At 34.6% G+C, this 26,871-nt stretch overlaps 3 protein-coding genes across 3 annotated transcripts in view; 1 reads left to right on the forward strand and 2 right to left on the reverse strand.

Annotated features, from left to right (window-relative positions):
- LOC139973940 (uncharacterized) overlaps window positions 1-26,871 on the reverse strand; it is a 120,935-nt gene that overhangs the window by 45,633 nt on the left and 48,431 nt on the right. The window lies entirely within an intron of this gene.
- The window catches only part of LOC139973626 (scavenger receptor cysteine-rich domain-containing protein DMBT1-like), a 32,915-nt gene continuing 8,836 nt past the window's right edge, over window positions 2,793-26,871 (reverse strand). Inside the window, exon 6 of the mRNA XM_071980443.1 lies at window positions 2,793-4,068. Within this exon, the coding sequence (XP_071836544.1) occupies window positions 3,767-4,068 (302 nt within the window). The 3' untranslated portion in view covers window positions 2,793-3,766. The remainder of the gene's footprint in view (window positions 4,069-26,871) is intronic.
- On the forward strand, window positions 4,580-25,417 carry LOC139973780 (uncharacterized). Its single transcript, XM_071980647.1, has 26 exons — window positions 4,580-5,185; window positions 6,877-6,988; window positions 8,141-8,300; window positions 8,863-9,055; window positions 9,741-9,785; window positions 10,866-10,910; window positions 11,352-11,396; window positions 11,851-11,895; window positions 12,337-12,381; window positions 12,830-12,874; window positions 13,330-13,374; window positions 13,816-13,860; window positions 14,310-14,354; window positions 14,806-14,850; window positions 15,292-15,336; window positions 15,793-15,837; window positions 16,287-16,331; window positions 16,783-16,827; window positions 17,269-17,313; window positions 17,770-17,814; window positions 19,752-19,788; window positions 20,041-20,103; window positions 20,357-20,416; window positions 20,980-21,005; window positions 21,378-21,434; window positions 22,546-25,417. The coding sequence occupies exons 2-26, from the start codon at window positions 6,877-6,879 to the stop codon at window positions 24,778-24,780; spliced, it is 3,663 nt and encodes a 1,220-aa protein (XP_071836748.1). The 5' UTR covers window positions 4,580-5,185; the 3' UTR covers window positions 24,781-25,417.

The following is a 26,871-nucleotide window of genomic DNA, read 5'->3' on the forward strand; positions in this document are numbered from 1 at the left end:
AAATACACGATCATTCTAAACTGTCTACTTGTTTGGTAATTTCCGAAATATGGGCTAATCCAAGCAAAAATGACATCAATGTTAATTATAGGTAAGGCAAGGGACTGCTGTAGGCCCTAATGTGTTGCGATAACATTTATTTAGAGAAGAACTGACACGAGAGAAATGTATTATTGATGGTTCTGAACAAATGTCGCAACGTAAGTTCCTGCGATGACATTTTCAGCAGAGGTAAATAGTAACATTTTCGTGCTTACTAGGTCAGCACTGTTACTTCAATGGTATGGTTTAATAAAAAAGGTGAATGCATTCAAAACCACGAAATCTGCTAATTTTATTTTGTATGACAAAGACATCTAAAAAAATGCGATATATTTTAATTTCAATATAAAAAACAGATTGAATGATTTCATAATAACAATTGGGCTGATTTTTTTTCTTCAGAACATAGAATATAATTTCTGTGCAAAAAGAGTTGCAAGTAAATGACATTCTCATACAGCGAACACATACAGCTATAAGCAAACATTCCAGATAGATCACAGTTCAACTAGTAACAGACTAGCAGTGCACTTTGCAGTATATCAGCACACGTGTTTCTTATACATTGGGAAATAGAAAAACCTGATATACACGTCGATGCGAAAACTCTATCATATGAAAGCGTAGTGATGACATAAATATAAAGACATACCGTTATCGTGAAACGGTAAACCCCTGTAAATTAACTTAATGTGCGTAAAGCTTGAAAAAAAAAACTAGTTTAAATAACAAAATCTAAGAAAATTTGAAAATGGCCGGTTGAGCAATGTGTAAGCCGACACCTTAAGCTACAGAGATGAATTGTCAATATACCAAATACAAAACACTAGGTGAATAGTTTCACTTCTTTCAAATACAACTATAAGAAACCAAACAGTAACTTTCAATGAGAATTCTATTATTTAATTATTTCTTATGTACAATCATCTATCAATATCAGTTATGATATTTGATTCTTATGGAATATTTAATCTAGATCCCATCGATTTACACTATTATTTCTTTCTAAAGGTACTAGTATGGCCTATTTAGTGGTTCCTTTTCAAGTGATTGTTTTAGTCGAATCATCAAAAAAAAAATGCAGCTTTCATAATATTTTTTATGATTTTTTTTCAATCTGTCATTATTTGTACATAACTTGAAAACTATAAACGACTTTTTGTGATAAGATCATAACGCTTGCAGACTGGAAATTTTATCTGAAGCTTCTGAAACAGGCGATTTGCAATATTTAAATAGCGCCACAGAGCACTGGGATTTAAAAAAAAACTAAAATAGTGCAGTGCATAACTGACCCGGCAAAACACTTTGTTAAACCATCGACTTCGAACTTTCATCGTGCTTCGAATTCCTATATTGAGGGTACTCAACGTTTACATTCTACCCAAAGGTAGTTCCCTTCCCCGTCACATATTGTTCGCCTCTACGTAAATATGTACCGATCTCTTGTTGTTGGAGAAAATTAATTTTGCACTTCCTTCTTCATTCGTTGACTGAATGGTTGAATGAAAAAGTTCTGTAACACAAGGAAACTCCCTCAGGCTATTCAACTCATCAAGCTAAGGTTTTTTTTTTTTGGTTGGAAACGATAGTTTATTCTTCACATTGGAAACTTTGCTTTCGATTTAACTTAATAATTATTACCAAAAATATTCGGTAGACAGAGCTATTGATCAATGTTATTGAAGTTCATTACCGAACAAAGTCGAATGGTCACAGTCAACTGTTTTAAGTAAGAGTCGCTGATAAATATACGCCTTAATGCCAAGCAAAACCTCTTGACAACATCCTCGCATGTATCCATTGAAACTATGCATATTCTGTGAAGTGTAAACGAAATAACTTACGTAACCTTCAGGACCGTTAGAACCAAAGCCGAACAAGAAGCTAATTTAAGTAGTCTGAAAACTCATTGACGATTTTCTTTTACGAAGCTGAAAGAATAATTCTTCTACAATACCATGCCGGTGTAACAGTGTAGTGTCGTGTTTAACTCCCGAGCATTTTAACGCCAGTGTAATTCTTGCAAAGTCATGGCGTGCCCAAGGACAGTTCTTTTGTATCAGTATTCAAATGTTTGAAACTGTAAAAAGCAGGAGGATCAGTCACTGTTAAATGGATTCACTTGAAACACCAAAGGGGTGGTTGTATATACTAGTGGCGTGCAAAAGGGGAGGTTGTATGGTGCACAATTGGATGAGGAGGGTGACTCGGTGCAATTGGGGATTCCTTTTACAATCAGCGGAGCAAACATAGACCACATCACTAGGTGTACCACTCACCCATCTCTCTCAGCTTCACACACAATTTTAAGAGTAGTTTACAAGCAAAACATTCCTTTAAGGCCTAATTATGGAACTTATTAATTAACCTAATATAAAGTTGAAATGTGACTCAGAATGCAGCATTTGCCATCTAAATATTTGTTTCAAGTTGATACCCTACTTTAGTCAGTACGGGGAAGTTTATACACCAACCCTCCGCCTCACTTTGAAATTCAGTTCACGATTATGGTATAAACCTCCCTCATTTCTTTGTAGGGTAATGAGCATAGTACACTACAAACAATACGCTATCCTTGATCTCTTCGATTTTGCTATCACTCATTTAACACTGTGTTTATCTTTGCTTATGTTAGTTTGCTAATTGTTGACAAGTTAGTATTGTGTATTGATGTTTCTGGTAACGTTGGCAAAATAAATTGGAAGTACTTTTAAGAAAATAATTATAAATGTTAATTTGAATGTTTTAAGTATCACAATTTCTAAAAATCATCACTTATGTAATGTCTGAAGGAACAACGAAAAACTGAAGGTTAATTCACAGAGCTGAATATCTTATCGCAATACCCCAAAATAGTAACATGTTAATGTGTTGAAAAATCTTCTATTTGTCTACATTTTGAGGAAAAACATGGAAAGTTTGACAAATTATGCAGTAACTGAATACAAAAGGGTCATTTTCATGTTAGGCACATTTTTATTACGCAAAGAACTTCCTTGAGAAACACAACACACAGATGAACTAATTAAATCACGTTATTAGTGACGTTATGTTATGTGAAATCAAATTTCTATTAATTTTAAGCCTAATTTAAGATTAATCAAATATTTCGCTCACCACTTTGTCCTTAATCTTTGATTTCCCCCTTTCTATTCCTGGTTCCTTTTACTTTTAGAAATTGTATTGTCGCAATAATAGAATTGAACTTTTGATATTACTGTAAAAAAGGTTCGTATACATTAACATAAATGACATCGATACTTGCAAAATTAGAACAATGATATATATTATGTCATACGTCTGTTATGCCTGAAAGTTACCTCTTATTTAAGTTTTTTTTTCACGTCTAGAAGTATTTATACATAATTCCAACTAAAGGAATGTTTCGACACCACACTTACGGACGTTCAAAACTATATTTCTTTCTTGAACACTACATGTTACTTACTGCTTTCATGTACAGTCATAAACCAAGATATAATCATTGTCAGGAAGCAAAGCATTGAATTCAACTATACTTTCTCACTTGGGAATTAAGAAGTAATTGTGTTTTAAATGCTTGTTTTCGGTAATGTTTCAAATTTTCAGGCATTAAAATGAAGAAAAGACCCATTTAGTACTTGCTATATATAATCATTGAGAATAACAACATAAAGAATGTCAATGTAAGTGTAAATTACAAATCAATCGTTGGATCAACGCGAGTCGCTGTTGTATTTATTCAACAGTAAACACCGGCGTCCTCCAAGTGCCCACAATTATGAATACCCCAGCCTGCGCTTCCGCATTCTTCAATATTTGCCTCATATCCTGAGCAGGCAGCATCATCAAGCCATATTTCGCCATATCCTTCACCAAAGTGTGCATAACCTACTGCGGTTCCATTGTTTTCAAAGCCAAGTTGCCGACATATTACTGAGGCATCGTTATCATCCCAGTAATCATCGCAGATCGTTCCCCACTGGCCGTCATGGTAAACTTCAATTCGCCCTCCATTCGAGGTTTGACCGCCAACCAGACGCACTGTTAAGAGACATTATATATATATATATATATATATATATATATATATATATATATATATATATATATATAATAGATATAGAGATACATACATATATAGATACATACATACATACATACATACATACATACATACACACACACACACACACACACTTACACGCATGCATGCATGCATGCATACATACATACATACATACATACATACATACATACATACATACATACATACATACATACATACATACATACATACATACATACATACATACATACATACATACATACATACATACATACATACATACATACATACATACATACATACATACATACATACATACATACATACATACATACATACATACATACATACATACATACATACATACATACATACATACATACATACACCCATACATACATACATACATACATACATACATACATACATACATACATACATACATACATACATACATACATGCATGCATGCATGCATGCATGCATGCATGCATGCATGCATGCATGCATACATACATACATACATACATACATACATACATACATACATACATACATACATACATACATACATACATACATACATACATACATACATACATACATACATACATACATACATACATACATACATACACACATACACACATACACACATACACACATACACACATACATACATACATACATACATACATACATACATACATACATACATACATACATACATACATACATACATACATACATACATACATACATACATACATACATACATACACACGTACACACATACGTACATTGCATACCTATGTTGGTCGGAATTTTGTCCTAACCCTCGACATACCAATGTTGGTCAGGGATTTTTTACCAACAAGTGTATGTGAGGGACTTACACAACTGATCCTATTGGTGTGAGACACCAAGTTGCTGACAAACATGAAATATGATATGACCGGCATTTTTTAATACTGCCCCCAGTTATTGCTATATAGTTGAACTCTTGTACATACAGTATGTTATTGTTAGCATACAGTGAGCAACAGGAGAAACTACAAGAATAAACTGCTGTAATGGACTGTGAAACACCAAGGTAGGTATTAGTATTTTAATCTTGAACATCAAATTTACCTGAAGTATATCATGGGCTATGCCATTGGCTTGGAATTCTAAAACTAGCCCAATAAGACTACGTTTAGTATGTATCAAACCATGCAGAACACAAAACTTGGTTTGTTTTAGCTAGGCCTAACGTAAGGCTATATAGATTAACTGTAACACTAGGCTATGTTAATAGCATGCACTAGCCTAGGTTTATATGTAGCCTAGGTGGTCTTAATTTAGATCAGGTAAGGAATCAGTAAGCTGTTATTGTTAAAGAGGCAAACTGTTTCTTTTGCATCCATATAGCAAATTTTCGTACAAAAAGGCAATGCGCTGTGACCAAACTTCCAAAGGAAGCTAGTCTAGGCCTAGGCCTAACTTAAACGTTACTCCTTAGGATATGGTATTTAATGGGTATAGCCTAGGCTAGGCCTAACTTAGGCTTGGTAATTTAACTGTTACCAACGTTAAGGACACCTAATTTTATGCATGTTAGTAAATTTGCATCCTTCCAAAATGTAACTCAATGCTGACATACACATGACACAAATGTATGATAGGCCCTAGGCCAACAGAATCAGTAATAAACTTTAATTTCTAATTCTAGGCTCAGCCCAAGTTAGGCCTCCTATGCTGGTTTTACTTAGCTGACCTAAGAAAGATTAGCTCAGGCCTTTGTGCTTTAAAATAAGTGGCATATTTTGGTCTCTTTCAAAATCATTTACTTCTGAATTCATTATTTTAAAAGGAATCATAGCAGGTCAATGTGGTTATATAGTATAGGCCTTTCTTGTTAGGCCTAGGTGCAAACAGGGCAAACATTGGAGCACAAAATCAGGCAACACACACAATTAAGGACACGCTATAACCTACTTCGTCTATAGCCTACGCTGGACCTACAATTTATGATGGGCTTAGGGCATTAAGCCTATGCCTAACCGGTTTGTTGTGGATTTCCTAGCTAAAATATAGGCCGTGGCTATTCTTACGACGAGTCGTAACAATTATTTATAAACTATTCATACGACAAAGGCAAATTCAAGTGCAGTAAAGTAAATAAAGCAACTGCGCATGTAGTAGGGGTAACCCTAACCCTAAACCTCAATCCTAACCTTTACCCTAACCCTAACCGCAAATTATTGATATTCCTCGTCGTAAAAATAGTACTCCTGGTCATGAAAATAGCAACTGCGCATGCGTAGTCGGAAATTATTCTTACAACTAGTTGTAAGAATAGCCACTTTGTAAAATATACCTCCCCAAACTTTGATCTTGTTTAATTGGACTATTATACTAAGCTTATAGACATGGGCACATATAGCCTAGGCATAGCTTATGATAGGCCTAACATTAGGGATATCTTACTGTAGCTGGCTGGGCTTAGGATCATGGAGCTTTTCGGTGATAGCCCCATGGTTCTATGCATGGCACTCTAGTATGAAAGTAGCCTAGGCCTAGCTTTACCTATATACCCTACACGGCTGTATCAGCATCGAGTTCAATGGTCTGATTCCATTTACAAACTTACCACGAACTGATATATCCTTTTTTGTTTTCGTAGAGGAAATGTATGTTAAGCTAAATCTCCTTTACATGGAATAAGTCTTGAGAGATTCATTGTTTGTTGAAAACAGAGTAAAATAATAGCAATTAAAAGTTAATACTTATTTTCTCATGTAGATGTACAATCTACGTCATAGAAGACGAGCAGTCCAGGGCCATACAATCATTCAACCCATGCAAACTATGGACAGAGACGGTTTGTCAGTAGAATGGATTAATGGTCATAAAGGTATGCATTTAATCTCTTGTACTGGAATATCATTGTTCAAATTGGAGAATGAAGAATGGTGTATTAATTGTTCAATGAACTCCTATTTGATTCACATTAATTTTAATGTGAGTTTTTGGAGCATCAATATATGTTATAGGTGATCTTATTTTCATCAGTACTCAATTAAAGAATCTTGCCCATTGATGTTTTAATTGGGTGTGAGGGGGGGGGGGGTGGGATCCAGACAAAAATAAGTAAATTGAAAATAAATAGAAATTGCTTAAATTATACTGGCTAACAGTCAAGATTCATATCAGGAAGTAAAACTTTGTGTCACAATTGTGTGGACTTGCTCTGGGGTTTTACTAATTTCATGATCTTGGTTGGCTGAAAGTGTTCTAATTGCAAATGTAGACTCATTGCAAGTGGCAGACAATATGTATCACTATTTTAAACTTGAAAAATGTCTGAAAAAAATTGTAGCTGTTCTAACAAGTGGCATAAACAAATTGATGTTTAAAATTAAAGCTCCATCATTGATACATTCTGGGGTATTGAAAGGGTTGAAACATTACATGAACATGCACTCATGAAATAAAACTTGTTCTACTCACACCCCAATATTTTCTAGGTGAACAACTCCTAGGAAACAAAACTGATTTTAGTATTTTGCTCCTATTTGAAATCATGGAAGCTTGACTTCAAGTGAAAGTAAAGGTTTTCAAAATTTTTACCACTCTGGAATTAGGATACATATAAGGCTGCAGAATTACAATTAAATCTCCCTGCAGTAAATCAGTATACATAGCCTCATCTGCTATATATGCTTATCTCTGCATTAAATATGTACAAATGTTTACCCACTGCATGGCCACAGTTGCTGATGAATGTGTACATTTGCCTAATGTATTTTTATTCTAGGTGTCAGTGTACTAATGCTTATGGTTGGTGGTGAACTCATTTCAACACTGCTACAGTGTATTTTGAGGCAAACTTATTTGTGGCCTTAATGAAGCAAATACACTCTTGAGATTGACACAATTGAACATGTCAAAATTTAAAATGTCAAAGTAAAGAGTCTTTTGCTCAACATAATCATCAGTATGAGTAGGAGTGGAATTTAATACAGTATTAAATTTATCTCTTTATTTATCCCTTGCAAACATGCAGGTAGAGGTGTATTTGCAACCAAAGCAATATACAAAGGAGAGTTTATCACAGAATACAGAGGGGACCTCCTCTCCAAGAGAGATGCTGAGATGAGATGTCAGAAAAACATCTCAGACGTAGCATATATGTACTACTTCAAACATCAAGGAAAAAACATGTGGTAATTAGAACTAGATAAATATTTCACATTGTATAGGGGCACATCCCATCTATTGATTCTTGATTTGATAAACATTCCTTCATGACTAATGGGATTTGACATCTCCTCACAGTTTGCAAGGTAACAATGAACAAGTTATATCCATGAAACCTTTTCAGAAGTTTGTATGGTGACAAATGACATGAAAACAAGTTGGTTTACCTTATTAGATAGTTGCTTGTGTGTGTTTTTATTTTTAAATCTGCATGCACTGTTTATTGTATTGTGAGATGTTCATGTGGCTGTCCACAAGTTATTATAACATAAAATGATATCACCTAAAGCCTTACTTAAGTATGTAGTGGTAAGATAAGTGTATGTTTTGTGTATTGCTAAGTAGATGACTGTTAGTGTGACTCTGGGAATTTGTGACCACTGTTATTAGTTTATTAATGAATTCAGTCAAGATAATGCTACTAATGTAGAAATGTAACATAACCTTATATTTGAACTCAATCTAAAACCACTGCCCCTGTCTTTTTTACACTAATTGTTTTTCTTTTTGTGTTTTCTTTTTTTATAGTATTGATGCCTCAAAAGAAGATGGTTCTATCGGACGCCTTGTTAATGACAACATTTCCTCTGTAGCTAACTGCAGGATGAGAATAATAGTGAAGGACAGCCACCCACATCTTTGCCTTTATGCGACTAAAAATATCCTTCAAGGAGATGAACTAGAATATGATTATGGAGGATATACCCCATGGCGAAAAAAGGTAAACTTTCATTAAAAACCTCTTTGATCATATCAGCAAGGTATGAAAGTGTGCAGTATTCAGGTATCCCTTACCAACACAATGCATGCTTAACATTCATACAAGAGCAATATAGGACTACTTATGGAAGTCAATTGTTTAAAGATCCAGAATTTCTGCTCTATTTTAGCACACAAAACAAGAGCTTGAATGACATATAACTGAATCGAACTGTTTGGATGGCTTCAATATCACTGTATAATTCCACCTATGTGAAGTTCTTACACCAGTAATATGCTCTTCACTCAACCTTTATGAGGCACAGTCCTTTTTGCTGTAAGCCTTACACGGGTTAATTTCATTGGCTACTGAAAATGTGTGTTAGTTAGTTGGTAGCATTCACCTCAAGTAACTTTCCCTTTTGTATTTTTCTTTTGTTGTTTCTTTGATTCCGTAAGCACTAGACCCAGGTAGTACAAGTGAAACTGTGCATGAGTCCTGGGTTTCACAACTGTACAGCATGTGAAATTAAGCTTTCCGTACACCTATTTCAGGCATATGCAATATGATTCATTCACCAAGTTATTAATACCTTTTCCCACATTGTTATAAAACTCTGTGTATGAAAGGTATTTCAGTATTCACCCTGTCTATTCCACAATATCAATTTTTTTTTATCATGAGTTTTCTCCTCATTTTTACACAGACAACCAGTAAAGACAACAAAGTACATGTTACAGAAAAAAATAAGGTGGGTATTTAAAATGTGTTATGAAATTGGGTGAAATGTTAAAATTCTTTTGGGGAAGAAAATTAGGAACAATTATGTTTTAAAATAATTTCAAATCAAGTGGTAACATGTATCTTTTTTGTTCTTGTTTTTGTGTTCTTTGATATACTTAAAGTAAATAGGCAGTTGTGACAAATATTTTACATAATACCTTTCTATGCAATCTTTCAAAACAACTATCTATATGCATCCTGTTGCATGTCCATTCAAGGGCGGCGGAAGCACTTTTAATCTGGGGGGGAGGGCACCGACATCAAAGGGCACTTTGCAGAAATTCTATTGGACTGATGTAGCCTGATATTTAGTACCCTTTATAACTCTTATTGTATTATCTTATTTGCGTATACACATCACTCCATGCCCCCCCCCCTGAAGGAAAACATGCATACTAGCACTGCAATATTCAATGTGCAAACAAGGAACAAGTTTTCTATTGAGACAAATGAGGTGAAATCATGCTAGTTGCTAATGTAGGAATCTTCCGAATTAGAGTTTATTTCTTGTTAATATCTTAACGAATTGTTTCCATTTGAAATAGCTTTGAGTTTGACCCACATAAATTCATTATAAGTCAGGGGCGTAGCCAGGATTTGCAAAGTTGTATGCACAACTATCTGAGCGGAGCGCCACCATCGGTTGGCGCGGAGCACACAAGAAAATTTTTTGTTGTACAAACCCCTCAGATGGCCGGAAACGGCCCTTCCCGAGTGTTCATTCTGGTTCCCTGGCCTCTTGCTAACTTGAGACACCTAAATTTTTATGTAGAAAAAGGGCACATTTTTAACCCTGAGGAAAAGTGGGGGGGCACGTGCCCCCTGTGCCCCCCCAGTTCCGCCGCCCTTGCCATTGATAACTGTCTAATGTGTTAAAATGTTCATCAAAAATTTCCAATATCGATGAAAATATCTGTTTTATTCCAATTATACTTAAGTTTAAATTAGACCCACAAGTGACCCCGTGTGTAAGTCCAGTTGTGCCACAACTGTATGTGACTCTGTAATTTGATGTTAACATGACTATTTTGTCCTCATTTTTACACAGACCATTTGTGAAGCCAATGACGAAATTGTCACAGAAAATAGTAAGGTAGGTATACTAGCCTACATCCATGTACATTGAGATACTTAAAATGCTGTTTGAAAATGAGAAAATTTCATTACAAAATAAAAGGAGTGACTGTCCTGTGATTTAAGTAAGTAGGGCACTATATGCAGACCTACAAGTGAATGTGTGTGTGCTCAGTTGACCAAGAACTGTTTTTAACCCTAGCTCTGGCACAAGTTCTTGTACAATTTTAACCAAAGTTTGATGGTGTGGGTTTCAGAAGGCACCCTATGTTATTAAAATTAATTAAAAACAAGTTGTAAATCATGTCAATTTTGTATTTGTTATGGTCTTTCTTTGATTTCATTAACACTTACAACTAGACCAACAAGTGACCCTGTGTGTAAGTCCAGTTGTACCACAACTGTATGTGACTCTGTAATTTGATGTTAACATGACTATTTTGTCCTCATTTTTACACAGACCATTTGTGAAGCCAATGACGAAATTGTCACAGAATATAGTAAGGTAGGTATACTAGCCTACATCCATGTATATTGAGATACTTAAAATGCTGTTTGAATATGAGAAAATTTCATTACAAAATAAAAGGAGTGACTGTCCTGTGATTTGAGTAAGTATGGCACTATATTCAGACCTACAAGTGAATGTGTGTGTGCTCAGTTGACCAAGAACTGTTTTTAACACTAGCTCTGGCACAAGTTCTTGTACAATTTTAACCAAAGTTTGATGGTGTGGGTTTGCAGAAGACACCCTATGTTATTAAAATTAATTAAAAACAAGTTGTAAATCATGTCAATTCATTATTTTTTTTTTGGGGGGAGGGGGCGGGTTCTTTGATTTCATTAACAATTACACTAGACCCACAAATGACACTGTGTGTAAGTCCAGTTGTGCCACAACTGTATGTGACTCTGTAATTTGATGTTAACATAACTATTTTGTCCTCATATTTACACAGACCATTTGTGAAGCCAATGACGAAATTGTCACAGAAAATAGTAAGGTAGGTATACTAACATACATCCATGTACATTGAGATACTTAAAATGCTGTTTGAATATGAGAAAATTTCATTACAAAATAAAAGGAGTGACTGTCCTGTGATTTGAGTAAGTATGGCACTATATTCAGACCTACAAGTGAATGTGTGTGTGCTCAGTTGACCAAGAACTGTTTTTAACACTAGCTCTGGCACAAGTTCTTGTACAATTTTAACCAAAGTTTGATGGTGTGGGTTTCAGAAGGCACCCTATGTTATTAAAATTAATTAAAAACAAGTTGTAAATCATGTCAATTTTGTATTTGTTATGGTCTTTCTTTGATTTCATTAACACTTACAACTAGACCAACAAGTGACCCTGTGTGTATGTCCAGTTGTGCCACAACTGTATGTGACTCTGTAATTTGATGTTAACATAACTATTTTGTCGTCATTTTTACACAGACCATTTGTGAAGCCAATGACGAAATTGTCACAGCAAATAGTAAGGTAGGTATACTAGCCTACATCCATGTACATTGAGATACTTAAAATGCTGTTTGAATATGAGAAAATTTCATTACAAAATAAAAGGAGTGACTGTCCTGTGATTTGAGTAAGTATGGCACTATATTCAGACCTACAAGTGAATGTGTGTGTGCTCAGTTGACCAAGAACTGTTTTTAACACTAGCTCTGGCACAAGTTCTTGTACAATTTTAACCAAAGTTTGATGGTGTGGGTTTCAGAAGACACCCTTTGTTATTAAAATTAATTAAAAACAAGTTGTAAATCATGTCAATTCATTAATTTTTTTTTGGGGGGGCGGGTTCTTTGATTTCATTAACAATTACACTAGACCCACAAATGACACTGGGTGTAAGTCCAGTTGTACCACAACTGTATGTGACTCTGTAATTTGATGTTAACATGACTATTTTGTCCTCATTTTTACACAGACCATTTGTGAAGCCAATGACGAAATTGTCACAGAAAATAGTAAGGTAGGTATACTAACATACATCGATGTACATTGAGATACTTAAAATGCTGTTTGAATATGAGAAAATTTCTTTACAAAATAAAAGGAGTGACTGTCCTGTGATTTGAGTAAGTATGGCACTATATTCAGACCTACAAGTGAATGTGTGTGTGCTCAGTTGACCAAGAACTGTTTTTAACACTAGCTCTGGCACAAGTTCTTGTACAATTTTAACCAAAGTTTGATGGTGTGGGTTTGCAGAAGACACCCTATGTTATTAAAATTAAGTAAAAACAAGTTGTAAATCATGTCAATTCATTATTTTTTTTTTTTTGGGGGGGGGGCGGGTTCTTTGATTTCATTAACAATTACACTAGACCCACAAATGACACTGTGTGTAAGTCCAGTTGTGCCACAACTGTATGTGACTCTGTAATTTGATGTTAACATTACTATTTTGTCCTCATATTTACACAGACCATTTGTGAAGCCAATGACGAAATTGTCACAGAAAATAGTAAGGTAGGTATACTAACATACATCCATGTACATTGAGATACTTAAAATAATGTTTGAATATGAGAAAATTTCATTACAAAATAAAAGGAGTGACTGTCCTGTGATTTGAGTAAGTATGACACTATATGCAGACCTACAAGTGAATGTGTGTGTGCTCAGTTGACCAAGAACTGTTTTTAACACTAGCTCTGGCACAAGTTCTTGTACAATTTTAACCAAAGTTTGATGGTGTGGGTTTCAGAAGGCACCCTATGTTATTAAAATTAATTAAAAACAAGTTGTAAATCATGTCAATTTTGTATTTGTTATGGTCTTTCTTTGATTTCATTAACACTTACAACTAGACCAACAAGTGACCCTGTGTGTATGTCCAGTTGTGCCACAACTGTATGTGACTCTGTAATTTGATGTTAACATAACTATTTTGTCGTCATTTTTACACAGACCATTTGTGAAGCCAATGACGAAATTGTCACAGCAAATAGTAAGGTAGGTATACTAGCCTACATCCATGTACATTGAGATACTTAAAATGCTGTTTGAATATGAGAAAATTTCATTACAAAATAAAAGGAGTGACTGTCCTGTGATTTGAGTAAGTATGGCACTATATTCAGACCTACAAGTGAATGTGTGTGTGCTCAGTTGACCAAGAACTGTTTTTAACACTAGCTCTGGCACAAGTTCTTGTACAATTTTAACCAAAGTTTGATGGTGTGGGTTGCAGAAGACACCCTTTGTTATTAAAATTAATTAAAAACAAGTTGTAAATCATGTCAATTCATTAATTTTTTTTTTGGGGGGGCGGGTTCTTTGATTTCATTAACAATTACACTAGACCCACAAATGACACTGGGTGTAAGTCCAGTTGTACCACAACTGTATGTGACTCTGTAATTTGATGTTAACATGACTATTTTGTCCTCATTTTTACACAGACCATTTGTGAAGCCAATGACGAAATTGTCACAGAAAATAGTAAGGTAGGTATACTAACATACATCGATGTACATTGAGATACTTAAAATGCTGTTTGAATATGAGAAAATTTCTTTACAAAATAAAAGGAGTGACTGTCCTGTGATTTGAGTAAGTATGGCACTATATTCAGACCTACAAGTGAATGTGTGTGTGCTCAGTTGACCAAGAACTGTTTTTAACACTAGCTCTGGCACAAGTTCTTGTACAATTTTAACCGAAGTTTGATGGTGTGGGTTGCAGAAGACACCCTATGTTATTAAAATTAATTAAAAACAAGTTGTAAATCATGTCAATTCAGTAATTTTTTTTGGGGGGGGGGGCGGGTTCTTTGATTTCATTAACAATTACACTAGACCCACAAATGACACTGGGTGTAAGTCCAGTTGTACCACAACTGTATGTGACTCTGTAATTTGATGTTAACATGACTATTTTGTCCTCATATTTACACAGACCATTTGTGAAGCCAATGACGAAATTGTCACAGCAAATAGTAAGGTAGGTATACTAACATACATCGATGTACATTGAGATACTTAAAATAATGTTTGAATATGAGAAAATTTCATTACAAAAGAAAAGGAGTGACTGTCCTGTGATTTGAGTAAGTATGGCACTATATTCAGACCTACAAGTGAATGTGTGTGTGCTCAGTTGACCAAGAACTGTTTTTAACCCTAGCTCTGGCACAAGTTCTTGTACAATTTTAACCAAAGTTTGATGGTGTGGGTTTCAGAAGGCACCCTATGTTATTAAAATTAATTAAAAACAAGTTGTAAATCATGTCAATTTTGTATTTGTTATGGTCTTTCTTTGATTTCATTAACACTTACAACTAGACCAACAAGTGACCCTGTGTGTATGTCCAGTTGTGCCAAAACTGTATGTGACTCTGTAATTTGATGTTAACATAACTATTTTGTCGTCATTTTTACACAGACCATTTGTGAAGCCAATGACGAAATTGTCACAGCAAATAGTAAGGTAGGTATACTAACCTACATCCATGTACATTGAGATACTTAAAATGCTGTTTGAATATGAGAAAATTTCATTACAAAATAAAAGGAGTGACTGTCCTGTGATTTGAGTAAGTATGGCACTATATTCAGACCTACAAGTGAATGTGTGTGTGCTCAGTTGACCAAGAACTGTTTTTAACACTAGCTCTGGCACAAGTTCTTGTACAATTTTAACCACAGTTTGATGGTGTGGGTTGCAGAAGACACCCTATGTTATTAAAATTAATTAAAAACAAGTTGTAAATCATGTCAATTCAGTAATTTTGTTTTTGTTTTTTTGGGGGGCGGGTTCTTTGATTTCATTAACAATTACACTAGACCCACAAATGACACTGGGTGTAAGTCCAGTTGTACCACAACTGTATGTGACTCTGTAATTTGATGTTAACATGACTATTTTGTCCTCATATTTACACAGACCATTTGTGAAGCCAATGACGAAATTGTCACAGAAAATAGTAAGGTAGGTATACTAGCCTACATCGATGTACATTGAGAGACTTAAAATGCTGCTTGAAAATGAGTAAATTTCATTACAAAATAAAAGGAGGGACTGTTCTGTTATTTGAGTAAGTATGGCACTATATGCAGACCCACAATTGAATGTGTGTGTGCTCAGTTGACCAAGAACTGTTTTTAACACTAGCTCTGGCACAAGCTCTTGTAAAATTTTAACCAAAGTTTGATGGGTGGGTTTCAGAAGGCACCCTATGTTATTAAAATTAATTAAAAACAAGTTGTAAATCATGTCAATTCATTAATTTTTTTTTTGGGGGGGGCGGGTTCTTTGATTTCATTAACAATTACACTAGACCCACAAATGACACTGGGTGTAAGTCCAGTTGTACCACAACTGTATGTGACTCTGTAATTTGATGTTAACATGACTATTTTGTCCTCATTTTTACACAGACCATTTGTGAAGCCAATGACGAAATTGTCACAGAAAATAGTAAGGTAGGTATACTAACATACATCGATGTACATTGAGATACTTAAAATGCTGTTTGAATATGAGAAAATTTCTTTACAAAATAAAAGGAGTGACTGTCCTGTGATTTGAGTAAGTATGGCACTATATTCAGACCTACAAGTGAATGTGTGTGTGCTCAGTTGACCAAGAACTGTTTTTAACACTAGCTCTGGCACAAGTTCTTGTACAATTTTAACCGAAGTTTGATGGTGTGGGTTGCAGAAGACACCCTATGTTATTAAAATTAATTAAAAACAAGTTGTAAATCATGTCAATTCAGTAATTTTTTTTGGGGGGGGGGGCGGGTTCTTTGATTTCATTAACAATTACACTAGACCCACAAATGACACTGGGTGTAAGTCCAGTTGTACCACAACTGTATGTGACTCTGTAATTTGATGTTAACATGACTATTTTGTCCTCATATTTACACAGACCATTTGTGAAGCCAATGACGAAATTGTCACAGCAAATAGTAAGGTAGGTATACTAACATACATCGATGTACATTGAGATACTTAAAATAATGTTTGAATATGAGAAAATTTCATTACAAAAGAAAAGGAGTGACTGTCCTGTGATTTGAGTAAGTATGGCACTATATTCAGACCTACAAGTGAATGTGTGTGTGCTCAGTTGACCAAGAACTGTTTTTAACCCTAGCTCTGGCACAAGTTCTTGTACAATTTTAACCAAAGTTTGATGGTGTGGGTTTCAGAAGGCACCCTATGTTATTAAAATTAATTAAAAACAAGTTGTAAATCATGTCAATTTTGTATTTGTTATGGTCTTTCTTTGATTTCATTAACACTTACAACTAGACCAACAAGTGACCCTGTGTGTATGTCCAGTTGTGCCAAAACTGTATGTGACTCTGTAATTTGATGTTAACATAACTATTTTGTCGTCATTTTTACACAGACCATTTGTGAAGCCAATGACGAAATTGTCACAGCAAATAGTAAGGTAGGTATACTAACCTACATCCATGTACATTGAGATACTTAAAATGCTGTTTGAATATGAGAAAATTTCATTACAAAATAAAAGGAGTGACTGTCCTGTGATTTGAGTAAGTATGGCACTATATTCAGACCTACAAGTGAATGTGTGTGTGCTCAGTTGACCAAGAACTGTTTTTAACACTAGCTCTGGCACAAGTTCTTGTACAATTTTAACCACAGTTTGATGGTGTGGGTTGCAGAAGACACCCTATGTTATTAAAATTAATTAAAAACAAGTTGTAAATCATGTCAATTCAGTAATTTTGTTTTTGTTTTTTTGGGGGGCGGGTTCTTTGATTTCATTAACAATTACACTAGACCCACAAATGACACTGGGTGTAAGTCCAGTTGTACCACAACTGTATGTGACTCTGTAATTTGATGTTAACATGACTATTTTGTCCTCATATTTACACAGACCATTTGTGAAGCCAATGACGAAATTGTCACAGAAAATAGTAAGGTAGGTATACTAGCCTACATCGATGTACATTGAGAGACTTAAAATGCTGCTTGAAAATGAGTAAATTTCATTACAAAATAAAAGGAGGGACTGTTCTGTTATTTGAGTAAGTATGGCACTATATGCAGACCCACAATTGAATGTGTGTGTGCTCAGTTGACCAAGAACTGTTTTTAACACTAGCTCTGGCACAAGCTCTTGTAAAATTTTAACCAAAGTTTGATGGGTGGGTTTCAGAAGGCACCCTATGTTATTAAAATTAATTAAAAACAAGTTGTAAATCATGTCAATTTTGTATTTGTTATGGTCTTTCTTTGATTTCATTAACACTTACAACTAGACCCACAAGTGACCCTGTGTGTATGTCCAGTTGTGCCACAACTGTATGTGACTCTGTAATTTGATGTTAACATAACTATTTTGTCGTCATTTTTACACAGACCATTTGTGAAGCCAATGACGAAATTGTCACAGCAAATAGTAAGGTAGGTATACTAGCCTACATCCATGTACATTGAGATACTTAAAATGCTGTTTGAATATGAGAAAATTTCATTACAAAATAAAAGGAGTGACTGTCCTGTGATTTGAGTAAGTATGGCACTATATTCAGACCTACAAGTGAATGTGTGTGTGCTCAGTTGACCAAGAACTGTTTTTAACACTAGCTCTGGCACAAGTTCTTGTACAATTTTAACCACAGTTTGATGGTGTGGGTTGCAGAAGACACCCTATGTTATTAAAATTAATTAAAAACAAGTTGTAAATCATGTCAATTCATTATTTTTTTTTTTGGGGGGGGGCGGGTTCTTTGATTTCATTAACAATTACACTAGACCCACAAATGACACTGGGTGTAAGTCCAGTTGTACCACAACTGTATGTGACTCTGTAATTTGATGTTAACATGACTATTTTGTCCTCATTTTTACACAGACCATTTGTGAAGCCAATGACGAAATTGTCACAGAATATAGTAAGGTAGGTATACTAGCCTACATCCATGTATATTGAGATACTTAAAATGCTGTTTGAATATGAGAAAATTTCATTACAAAATAAAAGGAGTGACTGTCCTGTGATTTGAGTAAGTATGGCACTATATGCAGACCTACAAGTGAATGTGTGTGTGCTCAGTTGACCAAGAACTGTTTTTAACACTAGCTTTGGCCTTGAAAAGAAGCTTCCAACAATTGAAATGTGATAACCTTTTGTGGAAGAATATACCACAAATTAACTATTAAAATTAATTGAAATTAATTCATAAATCCAAAGTAATGCTTTAACCCATTGAAATTTGAACTGTGTTTGAGAATTATTATCAAGTCATGTTGCAAAGTAAGTAGCTTTGTCTTTTCCGTTTGATGTCCTTTTGAATCCTGTAGCAGTGTGTACAAGACCTACTGTACATGATACACTGCATGTGAACAAATTGTCCAAACTTAATGCGATTTGGCTTTTACATGCTGTTGTGAAGTCACTACGTAACACATGCCCTTTCTACTTGAGTCATATCACTCCTTTGTTAAGTGACTCATGCAACAAACAATTTTAAATCATGTAAACTGCATCAAACTGCATTCTGGAATAGTTGGTGCATTGCTTCCTTTTACTACCTTTACACTAATAACGCAATGTCGAAGCTACTGAAGTGAAGCAAATAGTCTTTTCTTTAGTAAATAGCGAGTTAAACCTTCAGGAGTCCATATCTACAGGCATCCTCTTTGTGCTGTCTTTGCCTGCTTTTTAATGCTAGTCTGGAACATAGTGAAAGAACAGGTTATATTGTTATATTGCTACTTTAATATTGATTACATGTGATACTGATGCTTTGCAATCATAGCATTAAGATGGAAAAAATTTTGACTCAAATTTTGGTCCTTTTTTTGCAAACAATAACAAATATGTTTCTTATATTTTACTACATATTTCTTCAGGAGAGCATTTCAACCTCAACTTCAACATCATTTACTGGTATGTTTCATATTCATATCTCTATGATTAAACATTTTCTTGTAAATCCTTGTCGTGTGTTGATAGCTATAGTCCAAATGCATGCATGTTACTTAACTATCAGGCTTATGTGTTCTTTAGCTATTAACATTTAAATCTAACTACTGTTCAGGCATTATACCGTAGTTAAGATATATCCCTAACTATGTTAAATCTAAACATTTAATAGCTGCAGTAATATCATTTACAACTTCTTACACTTTTAACTTACAGAAGACACAGGCGGTGAACTGTACTTTGATGCTGATCTAGGAAAATATCACAACTCCTTACTTGGTAAGTGCAGCCCAATGTCTTTGAATAAATTGTCTGTATCATATGTAGGTCCCCTTTTTTTTTGTATTTTATATTTGAAGATGTATATTATTCGAAACAAATTGTGATTATTTTCTTGCAACTAATTATGATAATATACCAAAATGGCATAGTTAAATAGCTTTAAGGGTTAGATGTGGGCTCTCTTCATTAATCTTGAATCTACTATAATCACAAAATAAACAAAAAACTTCTAATCATTTTAACATTGCAGACTCAAACCGTGATGAAGCAGTTTTTTTAGACGAATTGACAGGAAATATGTACTCATATGGTAAGATACAAACTAGAAGCAAAGCTATTTTAATAGTTATGATTAAAACATTTTATGATTTTTGTGAGGTAAACAATGCATTGTAATTGTCTAAAGATGGAAATCCAACTTTATTTTGTAATCACCAGTGTGAAAATATCTTTACAACTAGTAAACAAAGCATTTTGTACTTTTTAAACTGTTAATTAACATTACAAAAATATTTCCTAGTCAAAACTGTAGGCAGGTATTATTCTCAAGCAGAATATATCGCTTACATGTATGAATTCTTATGAGGAGGTAATATCTATAGAAATCACTGTTTCTACATGCATACGGTTATCTGGAAATTATTTTCTGTTTGTTACTGGTTTGAACTATGGTTACCTGAACTTTTTGGAATCAGGAAATGCTTCAACAAAAAGGAAAGTTATGACTGCTAAAAGAATGTTTAAGGTCAATGCAGGTTCAAGGTAAACAAATAAACGCATTACCAATATTAAAGCAATACACACAATCCGAAACAGTTTGCATGCATTTCAGACTGTGATAAATAAAATGTGTTATTTCTATCTTTTAAACAGATATCTTGAACAAACCATGTCAGGAAGTAAGTGTTGTTATTTCAAAACATTCAATTTAGGTTTTCAATTTTTGCTAACATAAAGTAAGATAAAGGAATGAGCTGCAAGTAATAAACATGTGTAATCCTACCTTTGTAATCAATGTTTCAACCATGTTACTTCAGGCCGCTTGTCTCCCAGAGACAAAATGACAAATTGTGGAGAAAAGCCATCTTCTAGTGCAGTAACTCTTCCTTTTTTTTTGGCCAAGAAACCTATATTACCTCATGAAGTTTTTATTCAGAACCTTATAAAGGTATCAGTCTCAAGCTTCTATATCGTATCAACAATTATGGCTCTGTTTACTTCTCTCATTAAAATTACAAATGCTCTAAAGAGGTTTAATTATCTGTTCACAGTCTCACCCTGAACTGCAACCAATCTTTGAAAGGATGCTAGAACAAATGAAGGCTCAGGTATTGTAACTTTGGTATCTAAATGTGATATATGAATGAATAATGAAATTATAAATGGAAAAATGACTGGGAGATATTTTAATAAAATTTGTAAAGTGCAAAGAATTGAGGCCAAGATGGGATTCTAAACCAGTGACTTCAGGATTATGTACCTGTGCTTCACCAACTGAGCTACTCAGCCATATGAAGGTAGCTGTCCCTAATTTCCTAGGCACTTTTCAAATTAAAAGTTCTCCTAGTCAGTTTCCCATTTATAATTTCATCACGTGTTTGTTTTAATGGGGAACTTCTCTGGAAATAACTTCCCATCTGCTTCAGGCTTGTATCAAGTGAAAATTGGTTAATAATGGAGTTATAAAACATTGGGCAAGGTACTGTCACTTTGACTGGCACCCTTTGCCTGGAAATGAATGAAGAACCTGGTTAAAATAACTTGGCTTTGCCAGTTTCTTATGTATTTTAATAAATGTACTAAGAATCTGTTAAAGTCATCTTTTCATTGAATCTTGTAATATGTACCATTATTAAAGGTGACTTTGCTCAGCTGCGAAAATATAAACCAAAGATCAAGTAAGTAGAGCAGGGATGAGATGACAAGGGGAAAATAACTTATAAATATTGCACCATATAACATTTAGGAGCTTTATAAAATCCAAAACTTCCTAAAGATGAGTCTCTCTTTTTATACCCCTCCCCAGGTTTACCTCCTTCCCACTTTAAGACTTGATTTCCCAACAGTAATGTTTGCCTGGGCAGTCAGCCAGTTTGTTAGCTTAGCAGTGTTATAGCGCTAACTGACAGCTACGATAAGCAATTATACTGGAACACATATTATCACTCAGGAAGTTTTAAGTCAAAGGGTTTTCATTATTAGGTGACTTCAGCCTGAAAGTTTTATGACAAGTTCCAGTTTTCCTGAAGTCAAATAATTAATTGACCAATAGGCAACAATAATATTACAAGACACTGACTATTTCAGATCTCAGACACCATTGTCCAAAATATAAGGTCTAGAACTCTGGATGTAATGTTGTACCATACAAACCAACTATGTTTGCATAAACTTGAATTCAATCACAACATTTGTCTTTAAAACTATGTTTGCTTCTAGGTTCCAAAAAGGCTAAAGCATCTTAGCCATATGCAAACAACGGACTATGATAGTGAGGAATGCACCAGCACTGATGAGGAGGATTTCAGCGATGATTACCTAGACGCATTTAGTGAGAGTGAATCTTCAACAGATGAAGAATCCGAAGAAGAAAGCAGTGAAAATGAAAAGCCCTCAACAAGTAAAAATCATTCAGGTGGTGTCAAAGTATCTTCCACTTACTATAGTAAAAGTAGGAAAAGAACATGGAACAGACAACACTGTTGCCTCTTTTGTGAACAAAATGTAACCAAATTACCAAGACATCTAGAAACTCATCATGCTGATGAAATATTGGTAATGAAAGCTATGCTGTTGCCAAAAAGGTCAGCAGAAAGAAATGCAATTTTAGAAGAGATCAGAAAAAAGGGAGACAATGCCTATAATTGTCGTGTGCTAAAAGAAGGCAAGGGAAAGCTCTTGGTCTACAAAAGACCAAAATTAGGCACAATGCATGTGGAAGATTACATTCCTTGCCCAGATTGCCAAGGCTATTTTGCGAAAAAGTCATTGTGGCGACATCAAAAGAAATGTACCCTAAAAAAAGCAAAGGAAAATCCAACCACATCTCGAACTGCACAGTGTCAAAAGGCTGGTAGGGCATTGCTTCCAACAAAAAGTCCCTGCAGTGCTAAACTGCAAGAGATACTTGCTGGTATGAGAACTGATAGTGTTGTTGTTACAATAAGAGCAGATTCCTGGATCTGCAAATTAGGAGAGCATCACTGTGATGATAGCAGCACAATTAATCACAACATTGTTTCAGAAAGAATGAGGCGCATTGCAAGGCTCCTTCTTGAAACACAGCAAATAAATGCCTCTATTAAGTCTGCTAAAGACTTAGTAGACCCAGCACATTTCGATGACGTGATCCTTGGTGTTAACATTTGCTCTGGATTTGACACTTCAAACCAAAACTTTGAAGCACCCACACTTGCTAAAAAGCTGGGACAAAGCCTAACTACTTTGGCTGAAATTGTAATTGCAGAATCCATTAAATCATCAGATACCTTGCAGGAGTGCAAAGCAGAGCAGTTCTTGAAACTAAAGAATCTGCAATGGAAACAAAGAATTGCCACAAAAGTTTATAAGCAACAATGCAAGCAAAAGTGGCAAAAACCAAAGAAAGTTCCCTTAACAGCCGACACTGTGAAGCTCAATCAGCTACTGACAAACCAAGTTTGTACTACAAAAGAGAAGTTACAAGGTAATGAAGTATCAACATCCACTTGGCGGGAGTTGGCTTCTTTAACCCTTGCTCAGCTAATAATGTTCAATCGCCGTAGACCTGGCGAAACACAATATTTGAGAATGTCAGATTATTTAGAGCAAACAAAGAAAAAGAGAGAGTTCCAAGATGAAATATTTGAATCTCTTCCAATAGCACAAAAGCTGGCAGCAAAGAGGCTTACTCTAATAATGACACGTGGAAAACGTGACAGAGGGGTGCCAATCTTGTTAACCCCTGACATGGCAGATTCGGTTAAAGTACTCAACAAAACTCGTCAAATTGCTGGCGTCGATCCACAAAACCCATACATATTTGCTTGCCCATCAGGAAACTCTGTTCAGCCGCTTCGAGGTTATGATTGTTTGCACAAATACGCGCATTTGTGTGGGGCCAAAAATCCTGACAGACTGACTGCCACCAATCTGCGCAAGCATTTAGCAACTCTTTCACAAATCCTTAATCTATCCAACACTGAATTAGAACAATTGGCCAACCATTTAGGGCATGATGTAACCGTCCACAAGCAGTACTACCGGCTGCCCCAAGACGTCATATTTCTTGCAAAAGTGAGCAAGCTTTTACTAACTGCTGAGAAGGGAAAACTTCATGAATTTAAAGGGAGGTCCCTTGAAGAAGTTGAGATTGAGGAAAGCCAACTTCTGTCAGACATAGAAATGTCAGACGGAAATGAGAGTGACAACTCTGAATCAAAAGAGCCAACAAAGGCACTTCCAACTAAGAGGGTGAAAATATCTAAAACAATGTGGACAAAAGAGGAAGAGACAGCTGTTATTAATGATCCATGCCTTAGAAAGGCTATCAATGCCATGCACCCACCTGTGTCAAAAGATTGCCTTCAAGCAAAGCTAAAGAATTCCTGTCTTAAGCGCAGGTCCATAGTACAAATAAAGTCCAAAGTATGGAACATCATACAAAAGAATAAGAGGAAACAAATGAAGTATTAAAGACAGCTTGTTCTACTCTTCCTCAGCAACAGTAGTGTAAACATGTGTGGTTTCTAAAAATTATCCCCAAATTTTAAAGACCCTCACATACTTTATGCAAGATTCCTCACTGTATGCATTGTAGGCCATGGGTACACTTAGTAGAAGTGCTTATTGTAGCGAGCTTCAAGAGATTTCCAATGCAGATCTTTCATTAAATTTTCTTTTTAAAGCTTATTACGATAAAGCTAAAAAGTTGTCTCCATACACTATCATATTTGTACAGTTGCTTATCACTGACATTTGTAAGTCCTTTGTGAAATTTGAACTTTATTCCTTTACAGGCACATACAAACATGTGATTTGTATGTCAAATTTTCATATGATTACAATTGGATATTTCTGAATGAATATAGTATTAGTATACCACTTTCATCATACAGCAAATTGTAACCATTAGTGTAATTATAGTATTTTCTTAAAGTGAGGGGGGGTGGGATTTTGGAATGATTGCAAATATTCATTTTTAGTATCTTTTCAGTAAAAAAGTGCATTTGATTTGGAATGCCAAATGAGAAAACAAATGAAGGAGCTCGCCCCCTCAACTTGCATGTATCCTTAACATGGTACAGCCAGCTGTACCTCTGGCACAAATTACTAAATTTTGACAGACTCACCACAGACATGACACATGATCTTAAATATCATGATTCGTTTTCATATCGCTGAGGAAAACCATAAAAGTAACATCCATACACTATCATATTGGGGTTTTTTTCACCAACGTTTGTAAGTCACAAGAGTCATGTTCTTGGACAGTACTAATTCAACATTAGAATAATAACATACCTGTTTACATGTGTTGCTATAATGAATTTTAAAACAAAATTGTTGTTTGTTCATATAACTGCTAAATTTGTTGTTAATTTTTCTGCATAGCGTCTAATTCACACTTGATTGGTTATTTTAATTAAGCAAACTATTTTATGATTATTATGAATTTTATATCCCCTTTAAGCAGATTTTACAATATGCTAACTCTAATGTAATACATTGATGATTGCATATGGTAACATTCTTTTGCAGCATAACAGTAACATACACTACACTATCATATTGGTGCAATTTTCTTCATTTTTCACTGACGTTTGTAGTAAATCCTTTGTGAAATCTTAACTCATCATTCCTTTACAGGCTCTTTTAAATGTGATTTTATATAAACTTTGTCATGAATAAATTGAATATTTGAATTCTGAATTTATATTGTATAACAATTCTATTGTACAGCAAATTGATGCCTTAAGTGTAATTAATTCAGTTTAATTGTACATTGTATTGAAAGTTTGAAAGCATTGTAGATACAGTTTATCAATTTTTATTTCCCTGACTGGAGAAGCTGTACGTATTCTTAGTATGGCACTGTAAGGTTTTACCGAATAATTCAAACATGAAAGAGGGAACATTTGCAGACTACTGACATTTCAAAATTTTCAAGAATCTTGTTGTTCTTCGACAATAGTAATTCAACATTAGAATCATAAAATACCTTCATTTTGTATGTTTACATGTGTTACAATAATGCATTTTAAATCAAAATTGTTGTTTATTCATATAATTGCTAAAAAGCAATTGTCACTTTTCTACTTAGCATTTAATTGACACTTGATTGGTTATTTTGATTCAAATATTTCATCATTATTAGGGATTCTGTATCCACCTTAAGCGGATTTTAAAATATGCTAACTCTAATGTAATACATTGATGATTGCATATGGTAACATTCTTTTGCAGCATAAAAGTAACATACACTACATTATCATATTGGTGCAATTTTCTTCATTTTTCACTGACGTTCGAAGTAAATCCTTTGTGAAATCTTAACTCATCATTCCTTTACAGGCTCTTTTAAATGTGATTTCTATATAAACTTTGTCATGAATAAATTGAATATTTGAATTCTGAATTTACATTGTATTACAATTCTATTGTAATTAATTCAATTTAATTGTACATTGTATTGAAAGTTTGAAAGCATTGTAGATACAGTTTATCAATTTCTATTTCCCTGTGTGAAGAAGCTGTACGTATTCTTAGTATGGCACTGTACGGTTT

The sequence above is a fragment of the Apostichopus japonicus genome, chromosome 9 (genome assembly GCF_037975245.1).
Source record: "Apostichopus japonicus isolate 1M-3 chromosome 9, ASM3797524v1, whole genome shotgun sequence".
NCBI classification, from domain to species: Eukaryota; Metazoa; Echinodermata; class Holothuroidea; order Aspidochirotida; family Stichopodidae; genus Apostichopus; species Apostichopus japonicus.

Excerpts from the sequence above, each read along its gene's own strand:
- LOC139973780 (XM_071980647.1), top strand. The coding sequence starts at position 6,877 with ATGTACAATCTACGTCATAGAAGACGAGCAGTCCAGGGCCATACAATC. Across the intron at positions 8,301-8,862 it reads CATCAAGGAAAAAACATGTG|TATTGATGCCTCAAAAGAAG; the intron begins GTAATTAGAACT and ends CTTTTTTTATAG. Across the intron at positions 21,435-22,545 it reads TAGAACAAATGAAGGCTCAG|GTTCCAAAAAGGCTAAAGCA; the intron begins GTATTGTAACTT and ends GTTTGCTTCTAG.